At 27.9% G+C, this 20,822-nt stretch overlaps 3 protein-coding genes across 8 annotated transcripts; all 3 read right to left on the minus strand.

Annotated features, from left to right (window-relative positions):
* Positions 1-936: 936 nt before the first annotated feature.
* Positions 937-6,909, minus strand: LOC100871816 (xylosyl- and glucuronyltransferase LARGE1). Of its 3 annotated transcripts, none has more exons than XM_012487018.3 (12): positions 6,621-6,909; positions 5,977-6,128; positions 5,792-5,916; positions 4,918-5,101; positions 3,646-4,190; positions 3,407-3,556; positions 2,897-3,199; positions 2,517-2,713; positions 2,312-2,453; positions 2,116-2,246; positions 1,935-2,027; positions 937-1,645 (listed from the first exon to the last, which is right to left on the minus strand). In XM_012487018.3, exons 2-12 carry the CDS (start codon positions 6,053-6,055, stop codon positions 1,516-1,518), a joined length of 2,079 nt encoding a protein of 692 aa, XP_012342472.1. In that variant the 5' UTR covers positions 6,056-6,128; positions 6,621-6,909; the 3' UTR covers positions 937-1,515. The 3 variants fall into 3 exon arrangements, 2 of the variants coding, with proteins under 2 accessions (XP_012342472.1, XP_031772510.1); XM_031916650.2 differs by having other exon boundaries at positions 4,918-5,115; positions 6,621-6,888; XR_001112162.3 differs by having other exon boundaries at positions 1,426-1,645; positions 1,935-2,037.
* Positions 6,910-7,350: 441 nt separating this feature from the next.
* mesh (sushi domain containing 2 mesh) lies at positions 7,351-15,125 on the minus strand. 2 transcript variants are annotated; one of them, XM_086910925.1, is made up of 16 exons: positions 14,644-15,125; positions 13,803-14,044; positions 13,509-13,696; positions 12,977-13,292; positions 12,596-12,764; positions 12,259-12,519; positions 11,942-12,132; positions 11,727-11,872; positions 11,369-11,650; positions 10,838-11,307; positions 10,486-10,760; positions 10,135-10,409; positions 9,892-10,046; positions 9,619-9,801; positions 7,926-8,076; positions 7,351-7,844 (listed from the first exon to the last, which is right to left on the minus strand). In XM_086910925.1, the coding sequence occupies exons 1-16, from the start codon at positions 15,041-15,043 to the stop codon at positions 7,751-7,753; spliced, it is 3,798 nt and encodes a 1,265-aa protein (XP_086767051.1). In that variant the 5' UTR covers positions 15,044-15,125; the 3' UTR covers positions 7,351-7,750. The 2 variants fall into 2 exon arrangements, with proteins under 2 accessions (XP_086767051.1, XP_086767050.1); XM_086910924.1 differs by lacking the exons at positions 7,351-7,844; positions 7,926-8,076 and adding an exon at positions 8,352-9,358.
* A 971-nt stretch (positions 15,126-16,096) lies between these two features.
* On the minus strand, positions 16,097-20,399 carry Pop2 (CCR4-NOT transcription complex subunit Pop2). 3 transcript variants are annotated; one of them, XM_086910928.1, is made up of 10 exons: positions 20,254-20,399; positions 19,456-19,676; positions 19,028-19,304; positions 18,530-18,624; positions 18,038-18,254; positions 17,315-17,500; positions 17,089-17,248; positions 16,713-16,989; positions 16,494-16,634; positions 16,097-16,406 (listed from the first exon to the last, which is right to left on the minus strand). In XM_086910928.1, exons 5-10 carry the CDS (start codon positions 18,126-18,128, stop codon positions 16,278-16,280), a joined length of 984 nt encoding a protein of 327 aa, XP_086767054.1. In that variant the 5' UTR covers positions 18,129-18,254; positions 18,530-18,624; positions 19,028-19,304; positions 19,456-19,676; positions 20,254-20,399; the 3' UTR covers positions 16,097-16,277. The 3 variants fall into 3 exon arrangements, with proteins under 3 accessions (XP_086767054.1, XP_086767052.1, XP_012342456.1); XM_086910926.1 differs by lacking the exon at positions 18,038-18,254; XM_012487002.3 differs by lacking the exons at positions 18,530-18,624; positions 19,028-19,304; positions 19,456-19,676; positions 20,254-20,399 and having other exon boundaries at positions 18,084-18,220.
* Positions 20,400-20,822: the final 423 nt, after the last annotated feature.

Raw genomic sequence — 20,822 nt, forward strand, 5'->3', positions numbered from 1 at the left:
CTTAAAAATATTTCTTTCGACTGTGGGAACATAGATCATGTCATTCTGTATGAAAAATAAAAAAATATATATATATTGATGAAGATATGAAGGAGCTTAATAAAAGAGACAAAGATACAATAGATTTTTCCTATTTGTGGACAATGCTGGTACAAGTTTAAGATCAATTGGTTACTCAAGATTACTTTTCAGAGTTTTCAAAAATATTTGTGACATAAAGTATAAAAAAGCATAGATTAGAATCGAAACTTTATGTCCTTTAAAAGTGGAACAAAGAGATACGAAATAGTATAAATAATATAATAGATATTACTCGTCGATAATCTTGAGTAGACAACTGATTTTGAAAAAATTATATTGCGAATAGTTCTAAAAAAAAGAAAGAAAAAGAAATAATAATAATAATTGTGCTTTCTCGATTGATCGCTGAAGTCGTGTCCTAATCATCGTTGAAACTGCCTAACTCATTCCATCGCCACTTGTTTAAAAAATATATATATATTATAGAAGAACTTTCCACATGTATACTGTAACGTGTAACGATGATACCGTGCAGAATGTAAAGCATGTTCCTGACGAAGAGTTGTTAGGGCGCCGTTTTCTATGGATCCAGCCGCGTCCAGATTTCTCAGATACTTGACGCGGACTTTCATGGGGCCGAGTTATGAATAAATGATGTTTCATTAACATATTTTCGTATCTCGTACAGCTCTAAGTTGTACAGGATAAGAACGCTTTAAAGTGTTTTTATCGTAAATAGGGATTATTATAAATGTAAAGGAACTATGTTTACGTGTCACGATATAGGTGTAAGAAAAACTCTCTAGGGAAAACGTAGAGCGATCAAGATTTTTTCTTTTACTTTAGATTCTAGATGACATAGGAATGTTAAGGATGGATAATCGAGGTAAAAAATCTTTGCGAACGATGATCATGTCTTTTTTTCTTTTATTTTATAATATATCGTTTTTTTTATTAATATTCGTGTTATTATCATTATTATCACAACTATTATTATTAGATATTATTATTAATAATATTAATATCGTTAATATTTAATATTCCTATCGATCTATCGGATTTATATCGCTATGTTATATTGTTATTATTATTGTGATCGTGATTATTTTTAGCAAGTTTTATCAGAAAAATTGTACTATTTGCTTTCTAACGTAATTTAGTTTTATTATGTACAACATTTTTGGCCGATTATAATTTATACGCCATTGTCGATGTACTATCACTTGTAAATACTATACATATTTTATAAATGAAATATTTAGCGTGACTGTAACATTAAGAGAATGTACTGAAAGCACCACTCTGTACACTCCACGATGGTTAAATTTTAATAAATATTTCCCAACCCCAAATTATTGTCTATTTTCAATTAATAATTCAGAAGAATGGAGAAAAATATACATATAATTTTTTAAATACAATTTTATTGAGAAAATAGCAATAATATCAGCATTTTCGCAGTTTTCGCGTTCTTATCATTATAAATATAATTAATTACTTTTTGGTTTCAACAGACTTCAATATTCTTTCATCTTTGGTCATTTTCTTTAATTTCAATAATGCATTTTCACCATACTTCGACATTAATTCTTCAACGAATTCATCCTTTAATTTTTTTAAACAGCTGAAATACCATTATAATGAAAAATAAATTATAATATATATATATATATATATATTATAACATATGCAAACTTAAAATTTAATCAATAAATAACAATATAATATAATATAGTTTGTTTATTTGTTAAATATACGCCATTTAAATTGAATAGAATGTTAAATGGCATTAGTTAATATGAAAATATTTTCATTTTTAACTTACAGATTTTTCTTTTTAATTATATATTTAAGGATTTTGATTTTTTAATTATTTTAAAGATTATATATATATATATATTTATTAGCATTACCTTCTATAAATAGAATCAGTTCTGAACTTGCCGATGTCGAGACTAGGGGCGTGAGGCCGATGAATAATGAATGTATCCGGTAAGACAATGTACCTATATAAATCTTCAATTTATGGCATCATGCTATAATGTTCGATGTTTTAAAATCATTTAGAAAAGATATTTATAAAACGCCTCTTACTTATAATTCAATACTGTCAAATGCGTCAAATAAGACACCTTGTTCCATCCAAAACCGATGAATCTGGTGTCGTAACGGGGCGCTAATCTTGAGACCACGATATACGGCTCAAAATCTGGTTCCCAAGTAACCTATGATGACAATAATTTAATAATTTACATTCAAATAAAACGATCAAACTCTTTAATGTACGTACTTCGTATGGCTCCATTGTATTACGCCAATAAGTATAATTAGTGGCAGCATGACCCTGGGTCCAAACGTGATAACGAAAAGTATATAGAACACCGCGCTTTAAAAATTTCAAGAGTTCATCTTTATCAGCAGGAAAAGTAAATCTAAAAAACGTATGTGTAATATGCGATTCTTTGTTTCGATTTTAATAAGAAATTTAGAAATACCTATAACGCTCTGTTTCAAACGCTGGAACGATCAAAGCTATCTTATCTGATTCACTAATATTCAATTTAACAATATAATTCATAAGAGTTTCGTGTAATCTATATTGAGGCAGAAAATCGACATCCAATTGAAAGATGTATGGAGTTGATACATATGACATCGCAATATTTCGTAAATAATTAATTGGATAAAGTTCCTAATGAAAAGAGTTTTATATAATTAAATATATATTTATATATACATTAAATATGTTCTTTTTATTTGTTTCTTTTAATTTAAAAGTTATGCAATCATATATCTCGATTCAATTATATATAAAACTAACGAATAAACTTTCTAATAAACTGTGTACAAGACAGAATATCCTGGTTAGACATACCCCATCCTTGTAAACGACGTGGTATGCGATGTTCTTCCTGTTTCTCAACTCGATGGAACCGCGTACGAACTCTAGGAAATTCTGTACTTCAGCATCGGTGAGATACAGTGCAACGCTTATGGTACCGGGCCAATGTTTCGATAGGTCTTCTAGTAACGGTATTCTCTCTACGCTACACTGAGTTATTAGAGCAACATCCGCTGGAGTGTATACATTGTATTCATACTCAAGAAGGAAAGGATGAGTACGATACAACATGGTAGCACCTTTTGTGAAGTCTCGACAAGGACTTGACTCGTTATACTAAAAATTTAAAATCTTAATTGATTTATAAATTATCGAATTATCTATAGTAAATATATTGAACATAATATTTTTTGCTTTGAACAAAAAACAAATTAGAAAACTTAGCATGAAAATAATCTTCAATCTTATCTTAATCTTCTTGTTATCTAATCAGTAAGTAATATACGAACAATGTGAATCTTTCAATAAAAAAAAGAAACTTACTTGAGACACAGTTTCGTGTTTATCACAACCAAATAAGCGTCTACGTAATAAATTCCCGTCCATCTCTAGGAAAACTCTATGTAACTTACGAAATTCGTTAATATGCTTATTATATACATCTTGTTTGCGAGGAGAATTCCAATGAATAATCTACATTTTCCAATGAAAATCGTATAATATAATAAAAAAATTCGTTAAAAATTGAAAAATGAAAATATATTTTTAAAATAAAATCTTACGCTTATTTGACTAGTGTCACGATAACATATATCGCTAATTGTATGATCGCTTAATTGAATATTCCACGTGCATTTTATTTTATATACGATAAAAGGACGTTCTTTGATAACGGCATTTATTATATCCTGATCAGCTAAACTAGTTTCCGGTATATGGGCCAGCACACGCTTCGTAACAGCTTCCCACAGGCTCGTAAATTTTCTCTTACGAAGTTGTTGCAAGTGCATTAGCATCACGCCAGTGTTAAAGCCTCGTCCCAGTGCCGGCCATGGTCGTTGACCGTAAGACAATGCCTTTATGTACCAATGACTCTGATTTTCTGTCAACCCTAGCGCTTGATCGCTCGAGAACTTCTCGAATATATGCCAAAGTAAACTAACATCGTTCAGCACAGTCACATCCGTGTCGAATACAAGCACTTTATCCTCCCGCAACGCATCCGGCAGAATTAATTTCAAAAGACCGTAAACACCGGAGTAATGTTTGTTCGGTATCCAAGATACTTTTGGTACCCATTTCTCTGCTTTGTAATATGTTAAATTCACTGAAACGATCGAAGGAATATTTTAATACGATCGTTGATAATAGATACAAAAAAAAAAAAAAAAAAAGATAAATTGTATACATGTCATCCGTTCCTTAAATAATATTAAATTTTAAATTTTTAACGTTTCGTTCAAATTTATCTCATGTCTGAACGATAATCACAATAATCATTATAATTAAGTCAATGATTATTTGACATTTTTCACACGATTTTTATTGTTAATAGATTTATACGTGTAACATTAATTTGTAAGAGGAAAGAAGATTCAATTCAATATTTTAAATTAAGGACAATAAAAAAAAATCGGATAGGGTTTCATTTTATAACCGTATTTAATAAGTACGTGACCTAGGTTAATTATTAAATGATGTATGTTGAAAGTGATATCCTCCTAAAAAAAGTAAATGTACAAAATGAAAGCTAAAATTAATTGATGATAGAAAATCGATAAGTATGAAGATGTTAAAAATATTCTACTATTATAAATCATGTCATTTTTTGTAATGCATAATTTACACCACTGATATATGTAAAGAAGTAAAACATATCTTAAATTAAGTATTTAATTTTTTTTCTTAAAATCTTCTTTAAAAAATTTTATTTTTTTTTATTAAATATAATTTATTTTAGTAATTTATTTTAATAACATAAAATATCGTACGTAATTTTAAATTTTTTATTCAAGCAACGGATGAAAATGTTACCACGGTTAATTTTTACAAACCATGTGGTAAATCCCATGTTTGAAACACAGTTGTCAAAGTCCTCTTTGCAATTTCATCAACGAGCAAGTGAAAGTGCAAAGGTTTAGTGCGGTAGAATAAAACGGATTTTACTACTGTCACCAGAGCGAATGTTGAATTGTATCCGGCGCACACCATCGCAATATGCACGGTCTCGCATTTTACCTTAAAATAAATCGCTAACCTTCAACGTTTCAATGTTTTTAGCTCTCTCAAAATTTATTTTATTTTTAAATGAAAATTATATAAAATGATTCTTAATTGCATGTTGATATTTTAAAATATACAAAGGAATGTTAGTCTTTAATATACTTTAAATATAAATTGCAATATAACAATTATAATTTTATTGAATAAATATTTATATTAGAAGTAAAACATTTTTATGTTTATTAAACATAAAATTTTAATTAGAAGCGTCACAAATAATTTCTTTAATTTTAATTAAAATAGAAGACTGAATAAATATCTTTCTCTAAAATATAAGAGGAAAAAAACTTAATTTAAAACACAATTAGAAAATTAAATTTTTTTATTTTTGAAAATGAAAATAAATAATTTATTAATAAGATTTTTTCAATTCAAATTTTATTATCTACTATTTCTTATGTAATTAGTAAATTAATTAATTTCATTAATTATTATAATAAAACTAATTATAAAAAAAAAACTGATGATTAAGAATCGCATACAATTAAGAATCGCATTTAATAATTGTATTATATTATATATTTCTCATGAAAAAAATAAATTCGTTATACTATGGATAACGGGATATCCTCTATTTATAGAAATTTTTTTTTTAATTTTTAATTTATTTTTTTAATTTTCAAGAAATCGATTATAAATTTTTACCTCATTGTGATTATTTTCTAAGCGCAACTTTTCGAAAGTAGCTATATGTGGACTTGCTTTTTCTATATGCACGGATGAATCCAATTTACCATTAATTTTGAAGGAACTGATTTCGGCAGAAGGAACTATAATAATATATGGCATATCAATATCAGGAATTAATATAATAAAAACATGAGTATTACCGTTTAATAATAAATACAGGTAAAAAACTGCGGATGGTATTAAAACACCGAACAAACATCCTACCCATGATCGAGCCATTGCAATATGACAGACATATTTCCTGATTCGTTGAATGATTAATGAATTAAATTTATTGAGCTAATTCCAATATCTATAAATAAAAATTTAAAATTAATGTAGCGATTAACTGCATCTTTAAATTTTATAAAGTAAACTAATCGAGAATTAAAATATGTATATATTCTTTATGGTTTATGTAAAACAAGTTGTAATTATATCATATTTTTTTGTAATTTCTATATTTTTATCATTCTATATTTTTATTATTTTCCATATATAAAAACTACATGGATAAAGTTTTTTTATATATATAATAAAATAAAAATATTTTTAAATTGTTGTGACATTATTGCTTTGTTATTATTATCTTTATACGTAACGTAAATTAAATTTAAAAATGTTATCTAAATCAAATTACTTGACATGCGCGAATGACATATGGAACAAAAACAAAAGGAATAGGTTAATATGATTTGATACAATAGAAACGGTTTGTTGAAAATAACAATACTAAAATACAAATAATATAACTGAACATATAACTGAATTATTGTACGATATTTGAATGTCTAGAAATACATACCTCTGATATTGCAATTTTTTCTTCGATTGTCACGCACTTAAATCCATGCTCAAACTACTTTGAAAACTGAGTTCGAATATGATCAATTTTATATGTGAATTTGTACACACGAATTTCCTCAAATATTGGCACTTGTTTGTGCTTTAATGAATCACTGTTATGTCTTGGAATGTTTACTGTAAACCAAGCAAATTCACGTAATTACTGTTACATACTTAGGAACAATGACGGAACAGTATGCATTCTAAACACTTCAAGCAGGAAATCTAACATAAATAGTTTAATCACTGGATAACGCAGTGATAGAATTACTACTCGGTCGCGCAACATAGTATGAGATGTCGAACAGTCGGTAACTTATTATGTAGTTACTTACCTCTGTTAGTAGAGGGCTACAGTTCATTCTATAATCTGAAGTTAATCGAATATATTATAATATTATATATTTAAAACTAAATGGTATCTAATAAAACTTCGCTACGTGCAACAAATATTCGTGGTTAAATTGTAAGTACGTGCACAACTTTTGTACTACGTACACAATAATATTTTTCAATAATATGGATTTATTTAGCTATACATGATATAATCTTCCATTATATCTATGATTAAATTATCGTATTGAACGTTGTATTAACAGGAAATTCCTATATGTACATATATATCTGTTAAGTATAATCGCAATCAGATAATTATATATATAAAATTTAAATAATAATTTTCTATGGAATTGTATAAAATTATATTTTATAATCTATTCACACATTTCATGATTTGTATAAAATTGTAAATACATATTTCATATATATTGAATTAAATATGTTATAATGTAAAGTAATACTATAATAAATATATATTCTATCTTGCACGTAAAATTTATATCATAAAATATATTTTGAAGATAGAATAGAATTTATTTATATTAACAAATAAATTTTTTAGTTTGTGTGTTTAATTATTAACTAAATATATAATTAATTAAAAATTAGTCATGCTAAAATTATTAAATGCTAAAAATAATTCCCTAAAATAAATATGATATCCTAAAATGAATAAATGAAAAGAATATACTGTATTTAATGGTATGAACTAAGTCATAAAAAAATTTAAAAAAAAAATATGTAAATTATTTAATTTATTTCTGTTGCTTTAGGAAATGAAGCAGGTTCCTCTTCTTCTTCTTCTTTAAGTTTTGATAGTCTTAAAAGTTCTGCATTTTTTGACCTATAGAAAAAAATTTTAGAAATTAATATTAGACTGAATTTTTACTTTATAATTTTTAATTTTTAATATTAATTGCAATACCTATTTAATGCTTCTTCCTGTTCTCTTTGTTCTCTTTGTTTTTTTAAAACTCTGAATGCCACAAAAACAATTAGAAGTAAAATTGGAATTAGGCAAGCAAGCACTATACCAGTTGTAATACCTGCTTGACGTGAATCATATTCCTCTTGACCTGTGATTTTTAATATAATTTATATCATTAATATAAATAAAAAAAATAAAAAAAATTATTTTGATTACTAAATAATGAAAAAATTAATAATTGATGTAAAATTAATAAACAAATATAAAAAAGGAAGGATAGAGGAAAAAGGACAAGAGTAATTAAAAAAAGAAGAAAAAATAATATTTTTGGTGGAAATTTCCATTCCACTGAAGACTAATAAATTATTCAAATACTTTATGAAATTTATAGTAAATGCATGTGGAATAGAAATTTCCCAAATATTGAAAGGTATAGAAAAATTTATTACATTGCATGATTTTACATTAATTAGCAAATATTTTATACAATAATATTATAATAAACTTCATTATTTAAATTTTAAAAAGATAATGCATTATTTGTATTATGTATTATATTTTATAAAAGTATAAAGGTCATTTATGATATTATAATGTGTTGTTTTGTATTGTTTTATAAATGAATATTTCTATTCCACAGCAAAAATAAAAAATTATTTATAAACTATTATTTATAACTATTTAAATTTTCTTATTAATATTTGACTTATTATATTAAAATTTAATCAATATATCTTAAATAAATTTAATTTTTGTGCAAATGATTTGATTGCGTGCGATTATTTTAAATACATAATCGCAATTATAATTATAAAAATCTAAACATTATCTTATACAAAGGGAATGTTTTTAAGAAGTTTAATGTAATGATGTTTGAAATATTAAGTTAATGTTATAGGAAAATTATTTAAGTAAAAATGTACACATGAAATATTTCTGACGCTATTAATGCCTCGTGATATTTTGTCAATTATTTTACACGTCACTTTCTTTACTGGGACTTCCAGCCTTTTTAGTAGAATCTATTGTATTTTTTTCCAAATCTGTCGGAGAACTAGGTTCTTTTAGATCCCAATCTTTATCCTCGAAATCAACATCCGGTTTGTTTGGCAAAGGTTCGTTAGTACGATATACTTTGTCATAAGAAAGAGGTTTTTTAACCCCAGTTGGAGGACTGTTACTAGTATCGCTAATAGGTGAAATTGGTCTATCGTATATTTTTAACGGCGTGGTCTGTTTCGACAATGTTGAATCATTGTCAATACCAGACCCGTGTTCAGAATAACGCCACGATTTCACGGAACTTTCTTGCTTTTGATTTTTTCGTATATAAAGAAAAGCACCAGCGACACATGCTGTTACAGGAATTAAAACGGCGCAAATAATACCCATTGTCGTCCATGCTGTACGTTGAGTATATTCGACTTGACCTATTTATGTAATAGCAAAATTTTTATTTTTCTTTTTTCATAATTTTGTCTACTGTTTTGATGATGAATTATCATTTTCAATGTATAAAATGCGATGATTGATACGACTTTTTAAAAGATAAAAATGAGAGCAAAAAATAAAAAAATGAGAAAGTAATGAATTCTTATAATCTGTGATGCTTTGTTGTATTAGCGAGGCATTAAGCATCGATGTTAAATATAGATATTATTTTAATATCATTTAAATATAAAGTACTCACGTAAACACTCTGTATATCCATATTCTGGAATATTCCAGTAACCTTCAGGAGTACAAACACGACGTTGATCACCAACTAATATGAAGTCCTGATTGCATTCAAAAGTTACCTTTGTACCTGGTACGAAAAAGAAATTACTTTTTCGCCCAAAACGTGGCGTTTCTAATACACCACATGACACAACTGAAACAAGGAAGAATAAAATATAAAATGTATAAATTAGAAAAATAATTAATCATCAGCTAAAGTTAATTAAAAATATTTATATTTCACCTGTTTCCTTCATATTAATTTCTCTTATTTCAGTGTATGTATTATAATAATTTTTTGTAAAATGAGCCATGTCACGATTAAGCGACATAGCATAATCAAATCGACACTGATATGAATCTCCACAAAGATCAGCAGCTCGTTGTATATCATACGATCTGCGAAAAAGTAAAATAATATTTTTATTTTTATAACTAATTCAAAATTTAATTATTGAAAGAGATATTAAACAATATTAAATAAAACCTGTTGGGAGACAATATTTCTTCAGGCGTTCTTCGCCATTCAGGATCGAATGTTTTGTTAAAATAATAACTTGCAGTTCTGCCAAATTCTCTCTTGAATAAGGCAGCTCCTCTAGCATCGTCTTCCTTATCTTCCAATATCCAGTGAATTGCAAAATCTTTGTGCACAGTCTCAAAGTGGTTTAAATTGGACGCTGCTACTTGTTGGCCATCTGGATTTATCAAATCATCTGCGATGTCAAAGTTCCATTTACCAAACAATCCTTTGGTTTTATTCTAAAATAATAAAGATAAATTTATAAGTATAATATATCATTAAACTATAAGTTCATATTTTTCTTTTTAATTGTACCAAATATGTCCAGGGTAAATAAACTCTGGCTGACATATATCCTTCGTTTTCGATTACTTCCACGCCAGCACCAGTGTCGAACATAATGATCACTTGACTCTGATTCAAAATGTACGTAGGCGTATAAACGACCACGCCAGTGAAGTGTTGGAATTTTATAGCTGGTCTATCGAAATATACTGGTTGTTTATTCGCGAAAACGTCGAGACGATATCTCCATTGCGCGTGTTTAGGTCTTAATCGAACTTCTATGGTTGCAGAATTATTTCCTCTTGCTGTATTAAGAAACATAAAGATATTTTTAAAATTATAGAATTTTAATAGAATTCTTAAGTTTTTATTATTTTATTACCTGCTATAGATGTCAATTGAGTAGCTTTAACTTCACCGTACACGTTATTTGGTAGTTGTTCAAATCTTGCTTGGACATCGAGCTTATCTTTCAAATCATTTACACGCACCAAAACAAATTCTCCTTTTCCATTAAACGTGTATTCCAAACCATCGAATGTTGCGATATGAGGATCACCAAATACTGTTGCAATAGCTGGAGATTGATATGCAATGCAATCTTGACTTGGTCGTCTTTCAAATCTGAATGTTTCACAACCGACTGCATGTTCTTCTTGCCACATGCAACACATATAAAATGGAATCACGTCGTGATACCAATGTGACAAACTTGGAACCTTATTTGCCTCGTCCCATGGATAGTAACCCAAGTTGTGTGATCTATGTGGTCTTGAACCCCATTGTTGATCGTATGTCAACATCAGATAACCATTTTTATCGTAACAGCATTGTTGCTCGGAACCATCCATACTAAAATATATAAATATATCTCTTATAATTACAAATTTATTTACATAAAAATATTACTTACTTTGGTGCACCGGTTCTCACACAATGATGCGCATGTAAATTGTACATGCAATCCAAATTTGCATCCTTATCACAATCGTAATCCGGAAGGAAACGACCTTTATCGGTTAATGCATGCTTCAAGGTACACGGACACAAAGATACTTCCGCTGCAAAATTCTTCAGATATCTGTCATTCATAATCCATTTGTCGCAAAGTCGTTGAGACCATTTCGATCCATACATTCTTTCCCATTGGGCAGCAAAATACCAGGCTAATGGAATTGGTCTACTCCATAGATTTCTATACAAATTTTTCCTATTATTATCCATATAATTTTTACAATATATATAATTATTTTTATATATAATATACATACGGTGTAATGTCAAGACCAGTATGTTGCTGTGGATCTGTTAAATTAAGCTGAAGAAATCCGAAAGTCATATCTTGTTGATAAGGATTGTTTTCATCACGATATGCAGCTGGTCTAATAATGTAGTATCCCAAATTTGTATATGCTCTCTACAATTTTTTAATCACAAGTTTTTTTTCGAATCGATTATGAAATGATATTCTGTATATTGTATCTACCTCCAAAGTAGTGATATATTCGAATTCAGGAGTAGTTTTTGTTTCACGGTATCCCCATAAAGATATCTGTACTCCTGCGTTCAAATTACTGGTTAAATTGTATGGAACCCAAGTAATTTTTATTTCTGCAGGACTTGCTTGATGAACGGAATTTGATACAAAGATCTTCTCTGCCGCTGTAGCTGGAGTCTCTAATAAAATTGAATACGTATTAATATAATAAAATTGAATAAGTATATAAAATTGAATAAGTATTTATATATTAATAAATAATTAATAATAAGAGATTTGAACTAAAATTAAAATTTATATCTTACCAATGAAATATTTTCCTTTCCAATCATAACTTTTACTGTCACCGACACTGATTGCGAATCTAATGTATCCTTGCGCTTTCACGAACGGTTGAACGCAAATCGCTCGGTTTTTATCGATCACAGTACCTATCACCCATTCATTCTCGAACATGCATCGAATTTTTTCAGTCTCGTTGAAACATGGACCAGTAATATTTACAATTGTACCGCCCAACATGTTTCCACTTTCGGGCGCAAATATAAGAGGCAAATTTGATCCAGCTATAAAACATTATTATTTTATATTTACAATGACAATATTATTATTAATAATTTATTACTACGTGTTCAATTTTACCAATATCCTTATTGCAAACTGCAGGCAGTATTCTTTCATCTATCCTAAACATATGTCGTCCTGGAAACTTATTTGCCCATCCTCTTCCGGTCAAATCACGGATGGATGACATTTGAGAATAAGGCTTATATTCGTAGCTTCGTGTACCATTCCCAGCGTTAAAACCAATCTAAAAAAAAAAAAAAAAAATTCCTATAAATTAATTCGACATCATTTTTTTTAAAGAAAATTAAAATTAAATACAAGTGATATTTTATCATAATTTATTAAATTATTTCAATTCAAAATAAAAAAGGGATAAATTTAAATGATTATAGTAAGAAAAATTCTGAATATATTACATTATTGAATGTAGTAATAGTAATATAATATCAAACTTACGAATGCTGGAACTCCACCTTCACCACGCGTAGTATCACCACCAGCTTCTGTGTGACTGGTCCACTGAATATCCAGATAATTAAATATCACATAGGTGTTCACTTCATCAGTGGCTAGGACCATTTGAAAAGTGTTAGTGATGTACAAAGAATTATCGATACCACCGGTGAAGGACATATTCTTCCACGTTACTATAACTGCGTGTTTAGGTTCGAAAGCGTCGGTACCAATAATACCCTCGCGAATATCCCATTTAAGACGTTCGCGCATTTCGACTCCAAATTGATCTTTTCTCGTTTGTAAATCTCGTTCCATTCTATAAAAATTAATTTTCATAATAGATTATAAAACATCATCTAAAAACATTTGAATTATCAAGATTAATTAAACGGATTAACTTTATCGAAGTTAAGTCGTTCGATTTCTTCGAAGAGTCGAACTAATCATGTCGTTTTAGCGATAGAAAGTTAATCATTTTTTAAAAAGTTATATTTATTTAATTATTGGAATATTTTTATCAATATTAACCGACCTAAAGTATACACCTGGTTTTCTCTGATCTATATCTGTTGGCCGTATTTCTCCTATGCGACATTTACTGAAAAATATCCCTATGAAACTAGGATCGTTCTTCTTTGGCCAGTCTTTAACCGGAAAAACAAGAGGATATGTATAATGTACCGGAGGATCGCTAAACTCTAAGAAACCATTCATTGATACCTGAAACATATAACAAACGTAACAAGTAATCTTTTAAAATACTATCAGATTAGATTAGTAAATAGTCAGACATCATTTGATAAAAGAATAACAAATAACAACGTACTCTGGTATAATTAAATCTAAATCCAAAAAAGGGCAATTGAAAATTGAAATTTTTATGCGTTTGAGGTGTTGAAGCTTGGATTTCTTTTTGATAATCGCCTTCATTATTATCACCCCCTTTATCGAAAAACCAATACATGAATTTGGATCTGATTTCTTTCAATCTTGTCTCTGTTAAGACATAATCTGGAACTGAATCATCCGAGCGAGGCGCGTATCTGTCTGCTTCCGCTGAATCGGAATCTATAAGAATAGATGTATTTTAATTTTGATACTGTAATACGAGATGTATACGATAGTTCCATGCATTGATATCTGTACAATGTAAAAAAAATTCAAATGCTATTAATTTTGATGGATTTTCTATTAATATTAATATCACTCTTTACAAACAAAATTAACAAATTAAATATGTTTACACGTATGATAATGCAATCATTGATTAAGTCGAATGTAAAGAGAGAGTCAAATGAAATAATTTTAATTCAGATATCAGGAATGTAGAATTGTAGATTGAAAAGCGTGTTACGAAAGCTCATTGCGATACAAATCCAATGATTCATCTCCGATTCACGTTTGAGTGAGTAACTGATAAAACAGATAAGATTCTTTATTTAAACTATATAATAACACTATAATCATTTATCATTCTAACATAAAATAGAATCAAAAAAAAAAAAATAATAATATTAATAATAATAATAATTTTTCAATAAAAAATCTTTTTATTGAATTTAAAATAAATTTTTCATTTCTTCTCTATTAGTTCATATTTTTTTGAGAATTAAAAGAAAAAGAAGAGAATTAATAATAGTCACGCCTATTGATATCGAAATACTTACCGTATCTTACATATTTTGCAGCCAGATCACTTTTAACAGAAAGGCCATTATCCGTGATTTCTTTCTTAACTGTATTTTGTTGTTGTTTAGAATTGTCATCGACAATTGGAACTTCCTCTTTTTCTTCTTCGCTCTTTTCATTGTAATTAATTCTATCTTTATTCAAATCCATTACTTCTGACAAACTATTGAACGCATCTTTTGGTGATATTTGTTCGTTATTTTCATCATTTTCCGGGAAGATCAATTCTTTGGATTGATTATCGTCTAATCCAAATGCACTTTCAAACGTTTCATTTTTGATTTGCGCCGATATCTGACTGGTCAATAGAAAAAGAAAGCACCAAAAAAAGATAGACTTTGGAATTGCAAAAACATTAAAATGGGATACATTCCGCATTTTTAATGAGGGTAAATGAACCGATTTGTCTAATTTACTAAAAGAGACTGAGCTTGATTTCAGGTAACAAGTAATGATAACAGTACTGATATCAGTTATATTGTGATAACGCGTTTATCTTCTTACTACAGGTGGATAAGGTAACGTTATAATTTGAACGAACAAAATGAAGCAAGGGCTACTGCCCTACTTTTAGAGGATGCGAAACGCTCTTTAAACGAGATGAAATTGGAAATTGTTTTATTATTTGTCGAATAACACGGAATGTTAATTGATAGAATTTTTCTTGTTATTTTTGTTATATACAATCAATTAAAGTCATAAATTTTTTAAGTAAGTTGTTTATTGTATTTCTGGAACGACGTGTTATTTACAAAAGAAATGTGTTTTGCGATGTCCATTTTTAAAGTGTGGCAGAAGATCATTCTATCTTTAGTCTCATAATTGCGTTTCTCACAATAAAAAATATGTAGTATAATATAAGAGATCCTACCTGAAAAATAAATAATAATAATAATAATAATAAAAAAAAATTTTTTTTGCTAATTGTGTTTTCTATAAAATCGGATTCAGTATAAATTATAGAATTTTGTTTTCAAATATTACAAATATTAATATTTTTTTCACTTGATCTAAAATTGCACAAAGCATAATTTTGATGAATATTTATTAAAACATTAAATAAGAAATCAGGCTTAAAAATGTATTGATCTATAAATGCATTGCGTGATAAATGTACATATGAACACTGATAGATGTACTTAAACAATGCAATCTTGTTTTTTTTTTAACTTTTTCTTTTTGTTATACTTAGCCAACCTTCCATATCCCAATAGAGATTTTGCAAAATTCTTAAAAGTAGATTTGTTTCCTTTTTTTTTCTTTTGTACTGCAATTGTATCTTGTATACCAATATTGTCATAAACACTTGTAAAGAAACTATATTACATATTTTATGTTGTTCAGTATTGTAAATATTTTCGATTAATAGCACGTATCACAGAAGAGAAACCTACGAAAGACTCAAATTCGAGGATACAAAAAATGCACAAATATGAAAAAATCTTCCTATAGTTTCATTTTCAATTAGTGATATTTTATAATCTACAGCAGTGATTTGAATGTAATATTGTGAATATGAACTATACGCTTGATCATTAAGTGAAACATTATTTATAACATTTTATTTGTAATGAAATAATCTGTTCCGACTGAGATGTGATAGCTTTTAACATTACGAAGACGAAGAATTATCTCCATTACTGTCTAGATATCCTCCTGAACCATTTACAACGAATGATGTTCCCAAACCATACAAATGACCACAATATTTTGCATCATCAATGTTATCCTCGAAAAACATCTAAAATTGAATTTTTTTTCAATTTTATTATTATTATATCTATAATATGTTTTTTAATACATATTTTTAATTAAAAGATTTTTTTACCTCTCGCATTTTAAAGAAAACCATTCCGGTAAGTAACGAATCCGATCCAGCTTGATGTTGTGGCCCAACTCTTTGAATTTCCAATTGTTCCGCTACTTCTTGTAGGCCCCCTTTCAAATTTTTGCAAGATTTCATTAAATACTGTGAACCAAACGTTACATATTAAAATTATACATTCAGATTTTAATGTTTAATGGAAAATAATTTAAAAAAACATACTTTTACATCATATATTGTTGGAAAATATATCCTAAGAAGTTCGAAAAATTCACTTTCTTCCTGTGGTAAATTTTGGTCTGTAAGAAGTTTTAATAGATAGCCAAAGTCGTAACCAGAATGAAAGGATAACCATTTTATGTCGTCAACAAGAACAATTCCCGATGTCATTAATAGTTCAGCAAAATCTAATGGATCAATGCCTTCTTCTTCGTGTTTTTTGAATTGTATACCACTGTTTTGCAACATATCTATACTATCTTGTGCATACATATCTTCTCTATAAAATTATATATATATATATAACATATTATTATTATCGTATTTTATCGTATTTTGTCTTTATGCTATTCTATATTGGAACATATGTCAAACTCACTGTAAATTAAATTTGAAATTAAATTGCCATGTCGTATAACTACCACCAGGTGTATTTCCCGATTCGTCGAGAAATGTAAGACCGAGTTGAATTATTCGTAAGAGATCTACATTACATCGTAATAACTGATACTGATAATCAGCACTAGTTCTGAATTCACCTGTAATAAAAAAAATATTAATTTTATTTTAAAATTGAATTATAATATCATCATTTTATATCTTACCAATGGGCCTAGCAACTACTCCAGGAAATTCAGTGTCCATTGCAATATATTGATACTGTTGTACGACTTGCCGAATTGTTCGAAATTCTTCTTCGAGATTATGACCCCAAACATCTCGGATCCCACATTCTTCATTACTGGGCATAGTCGCCCCACCCTTCTGCTGCCCTATAGGGTTAGTTCCTCCTGAAAATATATAAAAATATAAATATTATTTTACATAAGATATATTATAAATTTTAATGTAATTTTTCCATATAATAATTTTCTCTATCATAGTAACACATAGTTAAATAATAATATTTTATAATGTAATTAATTGTTTCATTTTAAATTGTGGAAAAGACCATTTTTGGTTGGTACTATTTGTATAAACACTCTTATCAATTGCCTTGAGTAAGCATTAGTTCTTGAATAACATAAACTGATTACACACAGGTATAGACCAACCATAAATGAAGATTGTACTAAATTTTTTTTTTTTAATATACAGTCAAATCTTATTATGGAAACAAAATTTTATTATTTTATTATAATCAATGGTCGTATACCTTATGTTATTATTGATTTATAACTTATTATACAAAGATTATTTATCATCAAATTATACGAAGTTATAATAAATACTATTTATATTTGCAATATTTTGAAGTACTTTTTTTATAAATTAATAATTTTATTATTTATCTTACAGAGCCTACATAATGGCTCGTATAACTGCACCTTCTATGATTTGTGCATTCTTCTGAAATTCTCTGAAAGCGCACACCTTTTCTTGCAGCAACAGCGACTGAATATTTCTTGGGAACTTCATTGCATGTTTTAATCTATTCTACTACTTTCAAAGAGGACTTCAATTATGTAGTTCTTCTGGAAGGATGTTTGACGTAATATCATCCACACAAATCCAAAGTACTTTATCTATTTTGCTTCACAGTTCCTGCAATACGTATGTGCCACATTCATTATTTAAATGTCATATAACTTTGGCATATACCTTTGGCATTCATTATACAATCAATTATTATTTAACTTAAATAAATATGTGTCAAGTCCAACACTTCTCAAGGCTTAATTTGACTTAAACTTTACTGTAATTCCTGTTGATCTAAGATGAAGTTACAAAAATATTATATGTAAAGTAATATTATATGTAAAGCAAATTTGCAAAAAAAAAAAAAATATTTATATATTTACAATGTATTTAATACATACCGGTAGCTGAGGGCATAAGGTTAGATATTCCTGTCGTCACCGGAGCTATTTTTATGTTTAATTCCCACTGTCACAGTTTTACCTTCTTCATATCACTGTAAATATACATATAAATATTATTATATATTAAATAAAATTTATTATATAACATATAAATTTAAGTTTAAAAATATTATTTTCATATGTAAAAAACACGAGAAATTAAAAAATATTAAACAAATATGAATTAAGTGATCGGTAAATAACATTTCAATTTAAAGGTTAGAAGTCCGCGCAAATATGTATCGTCATTTAATAACGATCTTATAGTAAATAAAAATACCAAAATATAATATTAATATAAAATCTGTTAAAAAAATAATATTAAATAATAAGAAATAATTTTAGGAAGCATTAATTACTAAATAAATGTATAGATAAAAACATAGGTTATGTATTTCAGATAAACAAAAGCAACTTGTTTAAGCAAATGTGAAAGAAATAAATATTATAATATACCTCTTTGTATGCTCGTTTTTCCACACGATGTTTTGGTATGTCTTAAGCGAAATAAAGCTTTGTAAAACACTTATCGCTCTTTTAAATCTTCTGTCACACTGCAAACAGGTTAAACGAGTGTCCAAACTCAAAGCAGCAATTCCCTCTATATACTACCTGAAGTTAGGGCGCCAAAATCATCAGAGCAGACATCTTCGTTCGTAGTATTATTAAGATTACAGACAAAATATAGCATTAAGCTATAGCATTTATCAATTGAGATCCATAAAAAGTTCTCCTATATTAATATGAATAGTCGTGAAAATTAATATATCACTTTAGAACTAAGTAAGAATTTTAGTATCTAGAGGTTAGAAGAAGAGATAAAGAAGTATATTTAAGAAAAGAATTATATATATTTTATTTTATATATTAAACGATAAGATTACTTTTAATAGTATGAATTTGTGCCAAAATTAGTTCATAACGCTTATAATATATTTGATTCGATAAAACTTTTAAATTATTTGAGATTAATTTATGAAATTATGAATTATAAAAAAGTAATTATATCAATATTCTCTATTATCATTATTCAGTTTATCGACAACTTGGGTTTTAAACCATTGTTTTCATTCCAAGATTTCCTTCTAAAGATATATTGTAAAACCTAGAATATAATATCTATAATTTTTTACATCAAAGATTAAGCATTCTAAAAGAGAAATAATGAATTGACATATCGTGATTGTACGCGCCAAGAGTAAGTATAGACAAGGAAAGCAAATAGTGGGAGAAGGACAGAAATAGGATAAAAATTATGGAATCAGCGCCATCTCTAAAGTATACTAATATAGATAAAGAGTGTAAATAAAATAAAAGGATAGAAATAGAATAAGTATCGCTTAACGCCATCTCTTGAGCACCAAAGACATCTCTTCAAAGTTAAGATAAGATAGAATGATAAGTATCAGCGCCATCTCTTGAACATTTATTTTAACTTATCTTTCTAAGAGATATTTTTAATACTCAAAAGATGGAGCTAGCAATCAATTCTTACTTTATTTCTGTCCTTCTCTTACTATTTGTTGTCCTTTATTTCTGTGTTTCATTTACGGCACTCTAGAGATGGCGCTGATTCCCCAATTTTTATCCTATCTCTGTCCTTCTTCTTCTATTCGCTCTCCTTGTTTATACATGCGCTACAATTACAATAGAATTGCCAGTATTTCAATAGAAAAATATACCGAAATTTGACAATCTCGTGACAAATTTGAATTTGGTTTCCATCTAAATTTGAAATATTTTTGGCAATTATAATTTCAATATGAGAAAACAAATATGTGTGGTGTGTTCACGTCGTTGTTCACTTATCACTTCGTATTAATAAAAATGACAATCAAAAGCCGGCAGGAAAGAACAAAGATAAAAAAACTATTGCAACTTCGACATTGATTTTAACAATAAAATATTTTTATTTTTCATTTTTATTATTACGATCAATTATCGGCTTTCGTGAATACGCGAAAAATTAATATTTTCTTATCTTATAGTGATCAAAAATACAAAGTTATCGATTAGAGGTTCGGTTCAAAACGTACAAATAAATTCTCGAAATCATTACTTCTTCTTGAACGTACTTCACGTTCATTTCAAGCAAGAGTACAAGAATTTTTCAAGCGAGAAACACGCTGGAAAACGATTTGATTTCCATTCACTTCGAGCGAAGACGACGTATTAATCGAAAGTAAAAACGATTTACCCTCGATGTCGTCTTGGACGGAGGGGGGCAGTTTCGAATCCAGAATGAATTGCG

This window comes from Apis florea, unplaced genomic scaffold (assembly GCF_048593485.1).
Source record: "Apis florea isolate Af1SG1 unplaced genomic scaffold, ASM4859348v1 contig_3203_pilon, whole genome shotgun sequence".
NCBI lineage: Eukaryota > Metazoa > Arthropoda > Insecta > Hymenoptera > Apidae > Apis > Apis florea.